Here is a 20090-nt window from a genome sequence, read left to right on the forward strand (position 1 = left end):
TCAGTGTTATATCTCAGGGCGATCCATTTTATTTCTAGCCCAGAGCAATGTTAAATAGGTCTTTGAGGGTGGCCTACCAGTGGCCTACTCACAAGTGAACTCCAGGAAGACAGACAAAAAGGCTGGTCCCTAAGATTCGAAAATGTGAATATCAGAAGGGGGATGCCGCTGTAAGATTTCATTACTTGCACCACTCTCTTTGGCTATATAACTGTCCCTTGCTGGAGGTGCTGCCTTAGATCCTGCTCATTGTGAGCAATATGGAGTTTCCCTTGTAAGTTTTCTTCCCTTCTTGGGTTTTCTGCAGGAAAGGATAAGAGGCCCATTGTCCATAATCCTCTGTTTAACAGTATTCTTTGAGAGACTGCAGGCACAGGGCCAAATCCTGCTTGCCTGACTCATGTGAATAGTCCCACTGACTTCAATGGGCCTTGTGAATAAGGCAGCAAGATTTGGCCCGTAATGATATAATAGGATTTTAAGATTTGTTCTAGGAGAAAAACATGACATGTACTTTTAGGGCTAAACCTTTAAGGTACTGAGCAGCAGCATACCCCATTGACTTAACTGAGCGTTGAAGGCATTCAGCATCTTTCAGGAGTTGCTTAGCACTTCAAAGATCAGGACTTTTGTTGGTATCTCAGTTTTGTTCATTTATGCAGTTCGGTCCATTGATCTGTGTGTGGAATTTACATTGATACTGCTTAGGCAAAGCCCAGACAGGATATAGCCTTTTACATTTTTGAAATACTGAAGAGAAGCAAATCAGATATTTATGTTCAATTGACAAGTCTTTACAGATAGCCAACATCTTTGTAAAATTTATCATAGGAATTCACCCACTAGGTTTTTTTTTTTTTAAGTACACTTACATTTTGCGGTACTCAGTTGTGCTCAATATTTAGTTCTGTTATGTGCATTATCCTGCTGAATGATCAAATTAAATGCAAACTAGAATTTGAATGTCTGCAAACATTGGCAAGAATCTGCAGCTAATTTTAGATGGAAGATTTGCAGTGTCTGTTGTTTTTCCTGTTCATTTTAGATGGGTAAATTGTAAAAACGTTGAGGAATCTGACCTGCTTTTTTTTTTTCCTCCCTTTTTGTCTAGGTTTGCAAGGCATGCCAGGGGACTACGTATCTCAGGGTGGTCCTATGGGTATGAGTATGGCACAGCCGAGTTACACTCCTCCCCAGATGACCCCACACCCTACTCAATTAAGACATGGACCCCCAGTCCACTCATATTTGCCAAGTCACCCCCATCACCCAGCCATGATGATGCACGGAGGACCCCCTACCCACCCTGGAATGACCATGTCAGCACAGAGCCCTACAATGTTAAATTCTGTAGACCCCAATGTTGATGGACAGGTTATGGACATTCATGCCCAATAGTATAAGGGAACTCAAGGGAAAAACAAAAACAAAACAAAACAAAAACAAAAACTATTTTAAGACTTTTGAACTTTGACCAGATGTTGACACTTAATACGAAATTCCAGACAGCTGTGATTATTTTTTACTTTTTGTCATTTTTCATCAACAACAGAGGACCAACGAAACAAGAACACTAATGTGAAATCATGGGCTCGCTGAAATGAATATGTCCATGTACAGATCCTCTGGGGAAAAAAAAAAAAAAAAAAAAAAAGACTCCAAGAGTTATAACTACTGTAGTATAAACATAGGAACTAAGTTAACTTGTACATTTCTGTTGATCACTCCGTTACGTTGCCTCAAATAGTTTTAGAAGAAAAAAAATCCTTGTTTTCCACACTATGTGTGTTGTTCCCAAAAGAATGACTGTTCTGGTTCAGCAGTGAAGTCACTATCCATGAAAGACCTGTTTTGGCCAGTGAGAAAAGAACTACCCTGGAGATGAAGATGAAAAGTCTTGCTGGGTCTCTCATCACTCAGAAGACTATTCCAAGAAGGCCTTGCCATTCCCTCGTTTTGTTCCTTCATAAACTAAACTGTGTCCTTTAGTTTCAAACAGATCTTTATAGTTTGTGCTTCATTAAGTCTCTCCCCATTCCTCCCCAGTCTATTTTTCTTTTTTTTTTTTTTTTTTTGGACTCTTCTTCAAAGAGCTTGCAGGTGAAGATTTAAAAGACAGAAAAGACAGAGCAGGAGCTTCTTCCAGTAGTTCTGAGCCTTGGCTTTGGACAAAACAAAACTAAAAGTTGGGCAGCTTTCCTCAATGAAAGAAGTTACTAACGGTGTTTGCACCAAACCTAGAACTTTATCATGAACTCAAAGCTTGGGAAAAAAAAAAAAAAAAAAAAAAAAAAAGCAAGAGAATACTGTAACAAACTTCGTACAGAGTTCGGTCTATTAATTGTTTCATGTTAGATATTCTATGTGTTTACCTCAATTGAAAAAAAAAAAAAAGAATGTTTTTGCTAGTATCAGATCTGCTGTGGAATTGGTATTGTATGTCCATGAATTCTTCCTTTCTCAGCACGTGTTCCTCACTAGAAGAAAATGCTGTTACCTTTAAGCTTTGTCAAAATTTACATTAAAATACTTGTATGAGGACTGTGACGTTATGTTTAAAAAAAAAAAAAAAGGTGTTAAGTCACAAAATGCGGTAATAAATATTTCATTTTTGATTTTTTGTTAGGCTTTTGTGTTTTTAATTATGCTTAGAAGAGACTGGAGTTCTATGAGAGAGACCTCAAATATATGTCTTCACAAATATTAAGAAGAGAGGTTGAAAAATCAGAAACAAACCTGTCATCAGCACTAAGAGAATAATTGGGTGAAAGAACATCTGTGATAATATTTTTATGCTGATTATCAATATTATATTCATACCAGATTAAACAAAACTAATCTCTCACCAGCTTGTATTTCAGAGAGCTGTGTCTAATATCTGTACTGTCTGCTAATAACATAGAAGCTCTGTTTGAGTTGTGAAGGCCCTGTACAAGACCAGTAAGCCCATGCGTGTTAAGTGTATGTGTCCGTGTATATGTATGTGTATGTGCATGCACAATCACTGCTGTTGAGCTCAGCAATGAGGAATGGCTGTAACCCAGGCATATGTTCACAAGTTTGGGGATGAGAAAAGCAGCTTTGATTTAATGAGAGTTATACCTGTGTGAGGATTGCATAGCTAGCTTCAGGGATGGCTTTTTTGGTTTTCTTCATTTGCTTTCAGAAGAAAGAAAAAAAAATAGACCATCTACTAATGAAGGAAAATGCTGATTTAGTATTTTAAATATAAATAGCTAGTGCAGATCCATGGGTGAGGGTTGGTTTCACTTAAACGAAAGCTTGTGGTATTTTGAAGCAACTGAAGGAGAGTTTGAAATGGGATGAAATCATTGTTAGAAACATATCTCTGATGTCATGCTTTATGGCACTGGGGCCCAAAGATCAGGGAAGAGTTCTGCTTTCTTTCGAGAAGGAGAATGGGGAAGAAATGGAAGTTCTCCTAACTTTCTAGGAAACAAATGCGACCAATGGAATCATGTGTAGATCTCTAACCCTTCTCCTCCTTCCTCCTCTTCGTTCCAAATGGCTGGACTGTTATTAAAACTGTGACTGAAAACTTTTGCCTCTGGAATGTCAAAAGAGCTTCAGCCTCAGAGTTAATGTTTAATTTCTTTGCTGAGTAAGCTGACCCACGCTGCTGGCAACAGAAGGGAGGATGCCAGTGGAATGGATATGAGGATTTATTTAGCAGTCGGGTTCTGCGTTGTGGGCGTCTTTTTAAGGCACTCGTATGAAATGTAAAGGATGATAATTCCACACTTGGCTTTGATGCTCTCTGTCCTGCTTAAAATCACATCGAGCTGAAAGAAGAGCACACCCCGGGTTCCTATTTTCAAATTCTGACCATTGAGGATGCGGAGAATAAGAAGGCAAGGTTTGTGGTGGTAGCACTTTACACAGGAGACTTTCTTTTTAATCAGCACTTGGTTTTTCTGCAAATCATTTCCTTACAGTTTTAGGAGAAATGATAGAGAATGTCCTTGCGCAGGTGGAAGGACAGGGAGCTATTTATCCATAGGAAATTGTTGGTTTTGTAATGAACCATGAATGTATTGCTGTGTTGTCTTTTATTTTCTTTCTCTTTTCCCCTTTGGGTTGTGCCCTTTGAGAGATGCATTGCTGAAATCCGAGGTACAATAACGTGCAGAGATTTCTCCATCTGAGATTTACTGTTTAGCATGGAGGGTTCCGATTTTGGTATTTTTAAGAACTGCTCAGCTGTCAAAAGCAACCAAAACGGGAATAATGTTTTGACAGCGGTATAGTGTTAAAGAAAATACGCTAGTCTGAATAAAAATTGCTTATGCTGTGGGAAACGAAGGGTAACAGAAGAAACACCTTTTGTTTACACACACACATGTTTATAATCCGAAATCTCCATTTCTCTCAGTGGGTCTGGGTTGGGAGTCGGAGTCACCGCAAATGAGAGATTTTTCTTCCAGATTTAGCCACGGTTAAGGCGAAGAGAGAAGGGAAGCGGGCGCACCTCGGACGGGGCGCCCCGGCCCCGTCCACCGCGGCAGCGGGGGCTGAGGGGCCGAAGAGGAGATGCCTTGGGAGCCAAGCGCTCCCCCTCTCCCTCCTAGAGGCAGAGCGAGCGACAAACTTGCCCCACGCTACACCAGGTTTGCCAGGGCCGGGGCCGGGAGGGGCTGGGGCCGGAGCGTCGCGGGAGCGCGCAGCAACGCGCACGGGTCCGCGCCGCCGGGAGCTGCTCCGCGGCTGTGCCAGGGCGGCCCGCGGCCAACGCGGCCGCTTCCCCGGGCAGGGATGGGGCAGGGGTAGGGGTAGGGGCAGGGGCAGGGGCAATGGCAGGGGGTGTCCCGCCCCTCAGGGCTCCACGCGTCTCCCCGGGGACAGCTTCGCGGGTGGTACCCAAACCTTCTGACAGCGTTTATTTATTTATTTATTTATTTTTAATGAAACCCACTGTTCCTGAGGGAGGGGCGGCCTGCTGAGGAAGCCCGGCTTCTCTGAGCTGTGTAGGACCGAGCGGAGTTAAAGGTGGTGGGGGAGCGGCTGGAAGGCAGATTTTAATATTAATAGTTCTGGTGGCGAGAAAGAGAGACAGAAGGAGGCTGCTGCTCTGGGCAGAGTCCCCGCGACAGCGATGATGGATGACCCCGCGCAGCCCAACAGCTCCGCCCCTCCGTCCCTCTCGGTGTCAGAGCCCTTCTACGTGCAGCTTTAGGAATAAAATAAATAAACACCCTCGGCCCCTTCCTCGCATCGATTTATGGATCATTATGAATCAATTACTGCTTTCAATATCTCAGAATTTGCTTATATATAAAGGGAGTCTGCGGCCGGAAAGAAGCATTAATCTTAGCCTTAGAAATGCAGAACCTTCCTGTACGGCCCGACGACTACAAAAAAAAAAAAAAAAAAAAAAAAAAGGTTTTAAACCATTTTCCAGCGACTGCAGCGCTGGGGAGGCGATGGCTACTGTGAGTGCGCATCTCTGCGAGCGATTTTCAAAGCGTAGCGCGTAGGGAATAAGCGATGCCCGAGACTTCGTGATTTAACTCGATAGGAAAAGAGAAAAAAAGAGGGAAAGAAGCAGCGAGCCCTATGCCCTTCCCCCGGCAAATACTCAGTGCAGTGCCGTGAGAGCGAGCGGGGCCGGGCTGCGCCGCGGGCAGAGCGCGGAGCGGAGCGGAGCTGCTGCGCGCTGTGGGAAGGCGGCGGCGGCGGGGACAGGAGGGTGCGGTGTTGGACGCCTCTCGCTTTTTCTGTATTCTCCCATTTGCAGCAGTGTTTGAGGACCTCAAGGTGTTTCTATGGCTACCTTGTGTATGTGGGAGGGTCACATGTGGGGGTGCCCAAGAGAAAAGGCAGCTCTTGGGCGATCATTTATCAATGTCACCCACATAATGATTCTCTCTGCAGCCTTCTATTGATGAGGATAATTACATTAGCTCAGAGTGACTGATCAATGAAAAACCACCAAACAAAAACTTCTTTACTCTCCTATAATACCAAAAACCGATACAGAAATAAGATAGAAGGCGAGGGTGGGATTTCCCTTTCCTTTCCCTTTAGCAATGATTTTCTTTCTTTCTTTCTTTCTTTCTTTCTTTCTTTCTTTCTTTCTTTCTTTCTTTCTTTCTTTCTTTCTTTCTTTCTTTCTTTCTTTCTTTCTTTCTTTCTTTCTTTCTTTCTTTCTTTCTTTCTTTCTTTCTTTCTTTCTTTCTTTCTTTCTTTCTTTCTTTCTTTCTTTCTTTCTTTCTTTCTTTTTTAACGGACAAGGGAAGGGAAGGAGCTCTTTGGGTTACTTTCTAAAAGAGTCCCCATTTTGTGATAAGTATCTCCTCAATCCCTATCCATCGTTCTTCGCCCAGTAAAGACAAACTGTTATTTAGAGCACGAACTGCTGCTCCGCTCCCGGACCCAATCCCTGCTGTCCCCCTGCGCGGGGCAGTGCGGTGTTCTGGGCTACACAGACAGAGAGGGAATGCAGATAACTTTTGTCTCACGGTCGCAGCCGCCCATTTGTCAGGTTTTCTTTGGTTTTATCACTTCATAAAGTAGGTCTATTAAAGATGGAATGTTGCCTCCCTGAGATGCTGCTATATCGGTGAAAGTTTGCAATTAAATTACTGTTGCGTTCTTTCCAGAGTTAAAAATCAATGTTTTCTCAATTAAAGGGAATGTTAATGCTGTTCCTTGGCAGTTGTTAAGGACGCCGTAAATTTTATGATGCTGCCTCCCAGCCCCAAGCCCGGGCAGTGGACAGGTTGTGTTCGCGTTGGTTTGGGATTGCTGCTGGTTTTGTTCTATCTGTGAAGGGCCTTTTTCGGAAAACTAGTTTTTGAATAACAAACTCTATATGCAGAGTGGCAGGGAAAACCGAAGCTGCTCTCCTGTCTTCCCCAGAAGGGAACGAAACCCCGCTTCTGGGAGAGGACTCTGCCTCCGCGGGGCTCCGCAGGGCGGCGGTGCAGTGGCGACACGGGAGGCCAGAGGAACGCTTCTGCTGTGGGGATAGGGCATGTTATGGGGCTGTCCGCGGAGCCGAGCAGACCTGTGTGCCAGGGAGGTGCGGAGCGCCGCTGGGGACCGTGTGTGGCTCTGGGAGACCTTCACAGCTCCTTCACTGCAACTTAGCGTGTGGAAATCAATGAGAGAGGGAATCAGAGGGTTTTTTCTCTTTTTATTTTTATTTTTTATTTTTGTCAGAACTTGTTGTCTATTACACACTACGGTCCGGTGACACTCACCAGAGCTCAGTTCGGACCCGTTTGCAGGGTCTCGGTTCCCGGGGTAGCAGGATCGTGAGATCCGAAACAGGCCCTTACCCGAAGCGTGGTTAAAATCCCCGAAACCAGCCCCGCGAAGAAGCGGTGCAAACTCATTTGATTAAAGACCATCAGATTCCTCGAGATTAGGAATGGAGAAGGCGCGGAGCGGGGTGTATTTATTATTTATGCCGTAGTCCGCGGCCAACACTTCGAAGGGAGATTGCAGAGTGTGTTTGAAAGGGAGAGAGGGGAACAGAGCTCGGTGCTCTGGAGCCCCTTCGTTCGGGTCCCCCGAGCAGCCTCCTCGGCGGGGAACAGCCCCGCGCCCCGCACCGCCCCCGTTCACCCTGAACCTGCACTCGGCTCCGCCTGAGCCGGGAGCGGGCACCGGGCGGCGGTCGGCGGTCCCCACCCGGAGCGCGGGCAGCAAACAAAGCCCGAGACCGGGCTGGGGCCGGGGCGAGCAGCCCGGGGCTTCATTTTCCTACGGATCCGCTTCCCTAGGGTGGAAACGTTTCAGAATCTATGAACCTCGAGTGGACAAATCCCCGCTATTAACACGGGACATGGACGAGTGGCAAAAAAACTGAATGGGAACCGCGTGGCAGCTTTGGGAGAAACTAACGATGTGCTCCAGCTCTTGCCATTGCGGGAAAGAGCGGGGGGGAACCCCTCTGATTAATAACTAGCAGGGTAATGTTGAGGGCTTTTTCTGCCCGATTGCCTTTTTGAATTAGAGCCGATTTCTTCACACTTCAATAGTGCCTGTCTCTTTTAAAATGACTGACAGATTTGTTTCTCCTTTTTTTCTCTCCCTGAGACTTAATGATGTAAATTTTCTAATTAGTTAAATCACGTTGCTTAAAGGCCTTAATATTTACCGGGCCAGGACTGATAGTCGCGTTCGGATTCTCGAAATAAGAGGAGAAATAACGTTTGGCTTTTTGCAGAGGGAGGGGGCCAAGAGGGAGGGCGGGGAGGGCTGGGGAAATACAGCGCAAAATAAGAGCTAAAGTTCAGCCCGGAGCTTCTTCCCTCCCCCCGCCCCAGAACCCGCTTTTATTTTTCAATCAGCTAAGATTTAATTAGGAGCCCCCGGGCCGGACGATCTGATATTTTCTCATTAGTTTCCCATCAGTAATCTTGAGTGTTAGATTGGCTTAAAGGTTGTCAACATTTGACCAATTTTATTTAAGGCAAAGAAATCGCGCATTATAGCTCCGGGACCTGAGATCCGAAAATAAATCCTGCCCGGATCAGCGGAACTAACAGGCGAAAAAAATGTTGACAATTCATCGTTGTATTTAATAAGTTGCATAATGTACAGTACACAGAGAGGGAGGCGAAGGACTCTCCGCGCAGCCAACTGCGCGCAAAAGGCACCCGCGGGCAAGCACCTCACCGGCGAGAGGCGCTCGGGGCGGGCTGCGAGCACCGGGAACCCGGAGGGGGAACCGACCCGGGGCTGCGACTCGGAGCCGGGATGCTTGAGGACGCGTGCGGGGCTTGCGCGGTGCTTGCGCACATGCGGGAGCGCGGAGGCGGCGGGCAGGGCGCAGGCTGCCAGGCGCAACGTTGGAGCGCCCCCTGCTGGCCACTTGGCCGCTGCGCCGCGCCGAGAGGAGCGAAGCCGCGTTCGGCTGCTGCGGGACGGGAAGGTTGTGCGCGGACTGCTAACCCACAAGTCCTGGTTTTGTTTTTGTTTTTTGTTTTTGTTTTCTTCCTTTTTCTTCCCCCCCCCCGTATTTTAATTATTTTATAATTTAATTATTGCATTTTCTTTCTACATTTTTTTTTTTTTTTTAGTTTATTTTCATTATCGCCACTATTTCTGTTTTAGACAGCCCAAACCCTCCGAGAACGGGGACAAAATAGCTCCCGCGAGTCCTTCCACTCATTCTGCGGGGCTCAGCAACCACAAACTTCCCCAGGACGTCCTATCCCGCATGGAGAACAAAAACGGCCCTTATCAATGGCTCTAAAAAGAGCGTGACACAGTGCCGGCAATTTATGGGGAAAGCCTGGGATTTTCTGTTTATTGAAAACACAACAGAAGGGGTGAAAGCAGCTGATCCGATCCGCTGCGAGATTTCATCATCCCGTGGCAGCTCGGGGAAGCCAGGCCCGACGCCCCCGGGCCGGACCAGGAGGATTTTACCTATCGGTTGGAGGGGATGGGTCGAGAGCCGCAAAAAAAAACCCAAAAAAACAAACAAAAAAAAACCCCACAAAACCATAAAATCGGGGGCGATTAAAGAGGCAGCAGAGCCTCTTTGTGCTGTGAGGTGGTACAGGTAAAAATTTCTATCTGGCAGGATTGTTTTACTCGTTAAAATATAGAAATAAAATCAAAGCATCACCATCAAACCTGGTTCAGGTCTGTGCTGGGTTCGGTCAAGGCAACGCCTATGGAAGCTGGGGCTCGCTGCATCGAGGCAGGAGATGCTCGAATATATTTTCTTTTTAAAAGGTGTATGGAAAGGGGGAGGGTGGCAGAGAATATTTCTCAGAACACCGGGAGATACCTTTCTTGAAACAAAGGCAAAGGGGAATCATCTCAATTGCAAATCCATCAGGCAGAGAGCAAATAACAATATTTATAGGAAGGCGTTAGAAAATACCGTGCGCTTAAATAACAGCAGCGAACGCTATCTGCAGTTGCTACAGAGCAGCTTAATAAAAAATTAGCCTCACTGACAGTCTTGTCAACATCTTAAGTAAATTATCATAGCGATGGTCTTTGGAGAAGAGAACCCACACTCCTCGCTAAAACACCTCCTATCATTAATCTTAAACCACTTGAAGATTATGATGGAAAGAATGGGATCAGTAACCATTATCATCTCCAATTGCTGTTAAAAACTCCGCTGTTTATTTTTGCAACCAAAGCAAATGTAACTAGGAAATGCAGAAAAGGGAAGAAAGGCAAACACTGAGAGGCAGAACAATTGAGGCGAATCCTGTTGCAATCTCGATGATAAACACATGGAAAAGGCTGTGACTGCTCTGCGGATTGCTGGAATTTGGGGAGACATTAGGAAAATAAACACACCGATGGCTCCGCACCAGCGGTACATGCAGTGAAAGGTAACTCCATAACATTAATTGCATTTTCCTGAATATTCAGTGTTTGCCTTTATCTACATCGATCATTTGACAGAGATCGAAACTATTAAAAGAGTGCTCACACCTTTCACTGTCCATATCCGAAAAGAAATTCATTTCTAGAATTTTTCTTATTTTTTTTTCCTTGAGATTTCTATGTGCACTCTGTGTCATTGCCACAATAGTCAGAATAAAGTCCGTGGCGTAATTTTAATAAGGCTCTGACACACTGGAAACATTGGCTCAAGGTGAAATCTTTTCAGAAGAGATCTGTGGATTTTATTGCAGTGATTCCTCTTCCAGCATCACCCCTCTTTGAAATGATTTTTTACAACGGAAAAATATTATATGTATTTCTGTTAAACTAATTCCAGGACTTGGCGGCAGAGAAGGCAGAATCTGCTGCTTTAGAGGCACTGGACCTGAAAAGCTATCGACGGAGCTTTACACCTCCAATGACTCCACAAATCGATGTGAGCCGGGCACACGCCTGAATCCAATCAGACTCGGTTTTTTTGAAGGTATTCCTCGAAATGCCAAAGTTTACACGAAGCCTTTAAGCAGAGCGGTGCATCCCGGCCCTCCTCCTTCCCCCCTCCCTGGCAATAAAAAGAAGGGGCGGCATCAGGACAGGGCGACGAGAGCTAAAATCAACCCCACCATTATTTTCTCCCGACAGAACCGCATCTTCCGCGGCGCCTCATTCCAGCATCCCCGCTCGGGGCTGCCGCTCCCCTCCGCAGAGCACTGCGCGGGCACTGCGCGGTGCGCAGGTAGCGCGGCGGGAGCCGCAGCCGGAGCGGCGCTGCCCGCTCAGCCCCCGCCGTGGCCCCGCAGTGACCCCGGCCCGGGGCTGCGGGAGGTGAGAGGTGACGCCTCGAGCCGGCGCAGACCTGGCCCTTTTAAAGCCACAGCTAATCAGTCCTTCAGTAAATTAAAATCTAGGAACCGGAGGGGAAGCAATTTCGTTGTAAAGAATTACGGGGCGCGCACCGGGAACGAAAGAGCACCGAGGGGATTACGCTGCTGTACGCGGCGGAGGGGTTTGTGGCCGGGGAGCGGCTGCGCTGAGATGGTCTGAGAAAAACCGTGCGCGTCGTACGGCCGCGGCGGGTCCGCACGGTGCGGTGTCCAACGCGCACGGCCCAATAACAAGCGGTCTCGGGTTGTTGGGAAACTTCAGCCCCACAATCCGCACGGCGGGATGGGGGCCCGGGACGCCGGGCTGCCACCCAGCCAAAGGTTCGGCGCTGCGTTACAGCACGGGGAGAAAGTAAAGTGGAACAAGTGATCCATTTCCCCTTCAATTAATTTGTCCTCAGTTTCAAGTTTCTCTTTAATCTCTCTAAGAAATAAAGGATCGCTGCTGAACGGTGCGTACGTGAGTGCGGGTGCGTCTTTGCGCACGCACACGAGCGCGGAGCGGGCGAACCGGGTGGCCCTCAGACTGCGGGGAATGGGGAGAGGTCAATCGCTCCTCTTCAATTAGGAAAGTTCCCCATTGTCTTGGCACTCCGTACTTGTTAATAACTGCGCAGAGTCAGGAGAAGAGGAATAAATGTCTGCTGCGAGCAATCCGCTGCAATGCAACTATTTCACTGGGTTAACGTGCAGTGGCAGTGCAACACGGCCACGAATTAGATGCAAAGGGAAAAATAAAAAATAAAGCCTGAGAGAGGAATATTAGTATTTGGCGACATAGATGCTTCAATGGACTGTAGTGAGGAGCACCGAGCTCTGATAACAGCGCTCTGTTTTATCCAGATTACACAGAAACTTTTCTTTCCCATGAGCTCCAGGCAGCAAAACGCTGTTTGAGGAGACCGCGAGCCGCTTTCCGGGCTGCCGCTATAATTAATTTAGGTGTGGCCACCCCAGATCCGAGGGAGAAGGAAATGATTGATGCCGCCAGAACCCCTTTCCCTTACGCAGCCCCGAGCAGCTCCCGACGCAGGTAAGCTGCCGAGTCAAGCTATTTTTAACCGAACAAAAGACGGAGCAAACAGCTGACGTCAGGGAGCAGCTTCCCGGGCCGGGGGGGAGTGGGGAGACGACGACAGGACGGGACGGGACGGGACGGTGCGGGCGGCAACGCTGGGGGGGCAGAGCGGGGCTGCGGGCTGCGGGCCCCGAACTCAGCCCCGCTCCCCCCTACGCCGTAATCCTCGGGGGGCGGTGAGGTACGGGTACGGCACTGCCTGACCAGGGGTGCTCGCCCCTGGCATTGACCTGCGAGGCGGCGAGCACAGAGAGGGGCGGGGGGAGAAGGAGGAAGAAGGGGAGAGGGAGACCACCGAGCCAGGGGCCCTCTCCCGGCTTCGTGTGATGCCCGAGAGCTGCCGCCAGTACGGAGCCCGCAGCCTTCGCTGCCCGTCAGCTCCTCCGCCCCCTCCCCTCCCCTCCAGCCCCGACCCCCTCCCCGCTAGAGTCACGGAGCCGCGATTCATGCGGCCGATTTAGTTAATATAAATAAACCCACAAAGATTCACTGGCATCGACCCGCAGGTTTATTAAGGGCATCGTTACAGTGGCCGCTCCAGCCCCTGCACGGCCCGGGGTGGGGGGTGGGGGGGCACAGCCTCTCACAGCCACGGTCACCCCCCAGCACCTCAGATCTCCCTGGTGGGGGGAGCAGGACTGGAAGCTGCTGTTGTCAGTGCTGATTGTTAACCCAAATAATAATAATAATAAAAAGAAATCGTTACAGCTGTGTGCTGGCAGAATATGGCGATTACTATTATTGCCAATCACGATTAGAAATAATTATCCAGAAAGCACGAAGGGCTCAGCTGCCAAGGTGTTTTGAATAATTGCTTTGGAATGAACAGCACAACATCAGGTTCACACACAGGGATGGCTGCATACTTCCAGGTGTAGGGGTCTCTGAGGGACACCCTACACCAGTGGGCTCTAGTATTCACGTGGAGCTTCATTCTATCCCTCACTGCAGGGTCTGGATGTCTGCCCCACTCCTGAGGGTGTGAGAGGCCGAGCACCTAGGGCTGGGCTCCCTCTGTCTTCAGCAATAGCAAGGTTAGCAGAATAGAGGGTAATGTGGTCACAGTTGAACCCCGCTTGCTCCATTTACATCCTACAGGCCACCTCATTTTGAGTATTTGAAGTGCTGTGTTACCAGGGGGAGGTCACAGGTGATGGACAAGTTCAACATACTTAGCTCAATTACCCAAGTTTCATTTCCAAATAGTGTTCAATTTGATTTTCCTGCCTCCCTCCAAATTATCTTAGAAGAGGGAAAAAATAAGAAATAATAAAAAAAAAAAATCAAATGAAAACAGACAATTTAAGCCAAATCCCGTACACCATTATTTATATGCAAAATGATTTTTGTGATATATGCTCCCGTTAATGGTCCTGGGATGCCAGATCTTTCCAAGTGGATTTACAAACCTAGCCATCAAATTATTTCAAAGGCAAAGCCTATTAGGGACAAAAATAATTATGAACTTCCAGAAGCTTTGTAAAAAATAAGTTTCTGAATGTTGTCTCTTTAAATTTTACTTAAGTTTTGTTTTTAATTTAAGCCTGGAGGCACAGCAGAGAGATACGCAGCATCTAATAAGGAATCTGGGAAATAATGCACCTTAATCTGGTGCGGAGCTATTTCTCCATAAAATATAGATAAGGAATCAATTCATAAGCACAAATATCTGCTAGGACCAAGTTTTAACATCACGTTTCACATGAGCATTCTTACATGCATTATTAAAGAGATAACAAAATCGCTTCAAATCAAGCCCCCGTACAGTCACATCTGGAAATGCTCTTTTCTGCCTAATTTTCTTTTTTTTTTTTTTCCCTCTGAAAAAAAGTTAGAAGAAAAACTCATCTGTCCCCTTACGTATTAGCTGTTACCATCCGCTTTTAATCAGCAACATGTATCGTTACATTTACAGAATCCCTTCCACGCTGCCTCTTTTGGATAACAGTAACATGAAGATAGTATCTGCATTCATTTACAGAATCTGATGGTAAAACCAAAACCACACACAACTAGCATATACATTGCTTTATGCACACAGACAGGCATGTGGATACATAGACACAACACACATACATGGAAACAAGTCCTGGCCGTGTGTTGGAAAACATAATAGAAAGTATCTGTGCAGTTAACCAGACCGTAAGTCAGACACCATCAGATAAGAAGCGGCTGAGGGAAAATTAGTTTAAAATCAGACACAGCTAATTTCTGCAGGTACTGGAACCTCAGTGAGCTTTGCCCTAAGATATTTAATCACTGTCAGATTTAAAGGGAGCTCTCTGGGGTTTGAGTCAAATAAAGTATTACCTCTAAGCCACGAAGGGTTAACGAACTGCCACAAGTTGCAAGCAGTTCATACAGTTGGTTTGATTGGTTTGTTCTGTTGGTTTGTTATTGTTGTTGTTTTGCTAATGAAATTATATTCTGAGGGCAAAGATAAAGGATGTCCCTAAAATCTGCTGGTTGTTGTTGCTGTTATTTTAATTTTCTATTTGTGTTCTTAATGGAAAGGTGAGCAAAGTATTTTCCAAACAGACACATTGAAGATTATTTAGGAAAAAGCAAAAATAAAACCCCCCAAAATAAACAACAAAATAAAAAACTCCAACCCACCAGTGTCAGTGCTGTTTTTTAAATACTCTGGAGTTTTCTGAACAACTCTGATGTACTCATATCCCTATCACAACTATTTTCTTTTTACTGTTGAAAGTGGATAGTCAAGCTAAATTGATGCTTTACATGTATCCTGTCTCAATTTGTAATACGCTATTCTCTGTAAGGAGATAATTTGAAAAAAAAAATACAAAAAAGAATAAGCTATACCACTGACAACAATTTACTTAAATTCACAAACCTTGAAATTGATGCATCTCCTATCAATCATAGTCAGAAGCCACAGTAAAATGCATCCAACATTTGTATATCAAAAGTAGGACTAAAGAAACAGCCCGTTTTGTTCAATTTAAATGTCCTTCAACATGTTGTGATTTTGTACTCTGATATTACTGGGAGATTTTCGCTATAGGTTACTTTGTACTGGCAAACATGTGCAAGAAAGTAACCTTGCAAAATTAAAGTGTGTGCCATTACACAGCACAGATGTTTGTTCTCACTCGGTTACTGACAATGAAATACTTATTAAATAATAATAAGGAGATATCGACTTCCCTATTCTGTCAATATGAAGATCTGTTGACCTGTGAGGTTAATATTGATGAGGCAGTGCGAGGTAAATGTTTCATCAGGAGGAGAAATAAATCCCAACACTGGCACAGAAAAAAAAAAAAAAAAAAAAAAAAAACTATGCATGTACGTAGAAATGAATCCTTTTTGTACTTATTAGGTATGGGAACACCAGTTCTGCCTATGAGCTAACGCTGAAGGAGATCCTTGACACTACTTTTGAGAAACGTGTTCCCAAAAGTGTCTATTATAGGTATTTAATACTAAGCTTAAGTGATGCCATGCACTTAGAGCCTTTAGTCATGCTGTGTGTTCTGTTCTGAATGGCACATTTCCTTTGAGTGTTACTGGATGGCTCCACATACGCCCTCAATATTTTTCATTTTAAGGAGATTTCAGTTTGAGTTGGAGAAATGTGTTTTTTTTTTTTTAATACGATGAACTCTCTGTCAAAATATTATTTATATTTATTGTCTCATCAGAACATCTGTGAAAGTTCCCTCTTTACCCTCTGCCACAGAAGACAATAGTACACAGCTTTGAACAATGCAAAGAGCCATTTAACTTGATGGGTCTGGCAGAAGCAGCCACTTTCTCATTTATTATTATCTTTGGATTTTCCTTCATTCTGTTTAAGCTCATAGCTTTTTTAGAAGAATATTCCACCAGTCAGGTGGGTCTTGGACTTCAATAGCACCATTTTGGTATACTATTTTTAATGAATAACATATACACGTGTAATTATCTGTGTAACTTGCTCCTGTGTTTCTGTATAAAAATTAAAAAGATATGACCCTAACTTGTAAGACAGTAAGAGTCAATACACTTTTGGGTAAAAGTGCCAGATGATGTAAATTTCAATTTTCCCCTTTTGATTTTAACTTACGGCCTTGAAGCTGAGAAACTTTCCCTGTACTGTTGTTGCTTGCAAAGGGAGGGCTCAGTCACTCTGACCCAAAAATCACTTTAGCTGCCCTGCTGGGCTATCTTGGTTTGACTTAGAGGGTGGAAGAGCCTTTTGTACAGCAGCCTCCCTGCTGCCTGCATGTAGCACAAATGCTGTGGCATGGCAGGGAAAGGAGGGGCAGGCACACATCCTGCACATCTTGGTGAGATGGTGCAGGAAAATCACTTGACTGCTGTTTGTGCTGTTCCTTGCCAGGCTGGCAAACTGCTGCTCTGTCCAGAGATCTCAGGGGGCCAGATACTTTTTATTTTGTTGCTTGCACCACAGGAGAACTTTTATCTGAGAAAGGTAAAAAACATAGTTTCTTTTTTTTTAATCTCATGCTTTCTTGTCCTTCTCATGCCCTTCTCTCCTGTGCGTGTTCAGTGGAACACTGTATCTAAGGCCAGGATCCTGTTATAAGTCTCTGCAAATTCCTCTGCTCACCCAAATATATCTTAAAGGCCGCGAGGTTTGATGTGTTTATGTTCTGCCATGCCGACTGTTTCTGACTGTTTTTTTTTTTTAGGTGTTTTTGTCCTTTTATCTTGAGAATCTTTTTTTTCCTACAATTTTCTGAAGTATCTCAAAATTTCTGCTTAAAAGGGATCAGATTTGGTTGGTTTATTTTAAAAAAGTTTCTACTAACAGACATTAGCTAATTCTTGTACTACACTCACAAGAAAAGACAGAGTTAAAGCTTTTAAGTCAACTTGAGATTTTCATAATGTTTGCTAATATTTTCAAAACTCTTTTAGGCAGTTTGGTGGCATGCCTTCTGCTGCCCTTGAGGCTCTGGGGCAAGGCTTTCCATGGGGATATAAAAACTAGACTGGGAACTTGTGCTCCAAAACTGATTTGCATGTATTTGTCTCAATGCATTTATCTAAAACAATAATAGATTCTCAAATTTGGGAACAGAAAAGGATCCAGCAAAGAAGTTGAGTGCTTTTAGTAGTAATTACACTTGAGAAATATTATCACATGACACCGCTTGGGCACCTCTACAAGTGCAAGGTGTGCTCTTTTTATCATGTTCAAGTTAATTTTCACTTCAGTTTCAAGTCTGGGGATTCCTAACCTGCATTTTCTACATAGCAATAAGTACAGTGATGGAACAATTGTTCTGCTAGCGGGTTAAGCTGAATAGGAGAAAAAATAACTAATAGAGTAATAACTAGGGGGCTCCCATGTCCAGTTGTATACTTCACAAAATAGATTGCAAGAGAAGGAAAAGGCAGCAAACTGTGTAAACTGAGTACAGATAACTCCCATGCTGTGAAAACCCTTCTACCTTAAGAACACTAGCAATGAAAAGGTTACAAGAAAGGAGGTAATAAAAATATCAAGAGAAACGAAATAGAAATAGGTTTCTTTGCAAGTAGAGAGGCCTCTTTCTAATATGGTGGCCTTATACACAAGTACATTTGTCTTCCAGACCCTCTGCTGTTGATTAGAATTCTGATGCCACTGGAGGGGTTACGATTTTGTTGAGTTTCTGGATCTCAATTGCGCTGTCAAGGGGTCATTCTTTCTGGTAATAAGGTAGCTAGTGGCCCCTGGGAGAGAAGGAAAACAATTGACTCTTGAAAGCAGAAACATATACTGAAGTCTAGAGTAGATTTCTGGCAATGGACCAGGTCTTTTCTCATAGCATTTGTCATTGTAGTAATGAAAAAATTGTGGGAGTTCTACAGGTGGCCGAAAGAGGAAAACAGAGTACAACAACAACAGAAAAGTAGTAGATGTAATTTATTTTGGAATTATATTTAAGAGCAGGTTGTTTTTTGTTTGTCACACTGTTGGTTCACTTGTTAGAGACGTGGATCCCATTAGATAGAAATATGTTGCTTATTTTAAAGCAAATGATTATCAAATGACTAGACTTCAAAACATTTTTTGCTTTAATTTGAAATGAAGTCATTTGAGTTTGAAACATATGCCTTTGCTAAATGCAGAATATTTTGTTGCCAAAAACAGACAATTTCATTTTGAGTCCACTGCTTGCGAGCACTGTTGATCCTGGATGTCACTGACAATATGAGTCTTGGCAATAAATCATTACAGAGGTCAGTAGTAAAGTTTCTCTTATTACCACTAGGTATTTTAATTTAATTTTATTTTAAATTCTTATTCTGTCAAGTCAAAATGGTCTCACCACAGATTCATATTCAACTAGAACAAATGCTATATTGAATTTGATTGGTTTTGGAAGTAGTATTTCACTCTGTACAAACTGAAAAATAATTTACGCTGAGATCTGCATGTAAATATTTTCTGCATCTTTCTAAAAAATGGTTTCATTATTTCACAGGCTAGGTTACCAGGCTATTTTTGTTGTTTTTGTAGTATAAGCACACAAAAAACACACGTGCATGCATGTGTATGTGCATTCCACCATACAAACACATCACTGCCAGTATAAGTAATTTGACATGTGATTTATATCATACTTGCAAGATTTTAAAGTGGATTTCAATTTTATTATGAGCCCCAGCACTGTGGCTGGATACATGGATTCTCCAAATCGTGTATCTGAAGTACAAGATTGTAGCAGCTTGAGACTTCCTTGGTTGTCAATGGAGAAAGAAATGGTTGTCAATGGCATGCCCAGATACATACTTTTCTGAAGGTACTTGCCTTTCTTCACTGACTATAGAGCAAGCCCAGAGCAAATACATTCCTAATTTAGAATAAATGACTGATGTGGACTGCAAGGAATCCAGGCAGGAATGTGCAGACACACTGCTGTATCTGCTGCCATCACCTGCATGTCCTGGGCTGAACAAGATCTTTCAGTTTAGGATCTGAATGCTTCACAGAAATAATAATGTGTGAAGTTTTTCACAGAAGAAAATTTTGACTTTAGCTGTCAAGAAGTCAGACATCCAGTCCACACTGGCCATCCTGCTTTACTCCAAAATCCACTCATTCAACTCATTTGTCTTAGAATTAGATGAAGTAAGCTGAGGAGAACGACTTCAAGACAAAAGTGGGAGATAAATTGACAGGTGGGGGCACATTCATTACAGAATAAATTTAGATACCTAAAGTAGGAGAGGTGACCTTCTGATTAGCATGTTAGGTGCCTAGGTCACTTTTTAGACAGCTAAAAGTGAAAGAAATCAAATATTTGCTAATGGATTCATGTAAAAACATGCAGAGACAAAGGCATTTGCGGATTTAGGGCAAAAAAGTAGTTCCACTCTCGCCTGTAAAAAAAAAAAAAAGACCACCTCCTGCCTTATTGCATTAGGTAAACTGAGAAGAATAAAGAACACCTTGAAGAAGCCTTAATCTCACACTATACACAATATTGTGCAACAGACTGTGGAAGGAAGAAAGAAAGATGCTATTCCTAAACTACTGTGGGAAAGGCTGGCTATAAAAATGAGTTTTCCTCATGCCATATCCGGGCACAGGGAAACTGGAAATAGATATTTCCACTTTCAACAGAGCTTCCCTCTTTCTTTCTCTCACATACACGCACACACAAAATAGAGATAGTTTTATATTTACATTTCAATGTCCAAGAGTATGTCAGGTTTATCTTGTTTTCCTCTTGCTCAGGACAGCTAATGGAAACTTATTTGCGTACAACTATGTAGTA

At 44.3% G+C, this 20090-nt stretch overlaps 1 protein-coding gene and 1 long non-coding RNA gene across 6 annotated transcripts in view; both read left to right on the forward strand.

Moving 5' to 3' along the window:
- The window catches only part of MEIS2 (Meis homeobox 2), a 169946-nt gene extending 167642 nt beyond the window's left edge, over nt 1–2304 (forward strand). For 3 of the 5 annotated variants that reach the window (XM_090141256.1, XM_031593733.2, XM_090141257.1), the window contains exon 13: nt 1112–1251. Coding sequence is in view for 2 of the 5 variants with exons in the window: in XM_090141258.1 (XP_089997384.1) it covers nt 1112–1398 (287 nt within the window). In the remaining 3 variants the exon portion in view is untranslated. Of the gene's footprint in view, nt 1–1111 lie in introns of all 5 variants that reach the window. The other 2 variants (XM_090141258.1, XM_031593735.2) reach the window with 1 other exon arrangement.
- Nucleotides 2305–10192: 7888 nt separating this feature from the next.
- LOC149917835 (uncharacterized) overlaps nt 10193–20090 on the forward strand; it is an 83034-nt gene continuing 73136 nt past the window's right edge. The window contains exons 1-2 of the long non-coding RNA XR_016466943.1: nt 10193–10331; nt 10724–12303. This is a non-coding gene — a long non-coding RNA (uncharacterized LOC149917835). The remainder of the gene's footprint in view (nt 10332–10723; nt 12304–20090) is intronic.

The sequence above is a fragment of the Phasianus colchicus genome, chromosome 5 (genome assembly GCF_987193195.1).
Source record: "Phasianus colchicus chromosome 5, bPhaCol1.hap1.1, whole genome shotgun sequence".
In the NCBI taxonomy this organism is placed as follows: domain Eukaryota; kingdom Metazoa; phylum Chordata; class Aves; order Galliformes; family Phasianidae; genus Phasianus; species Phasianus colchicus.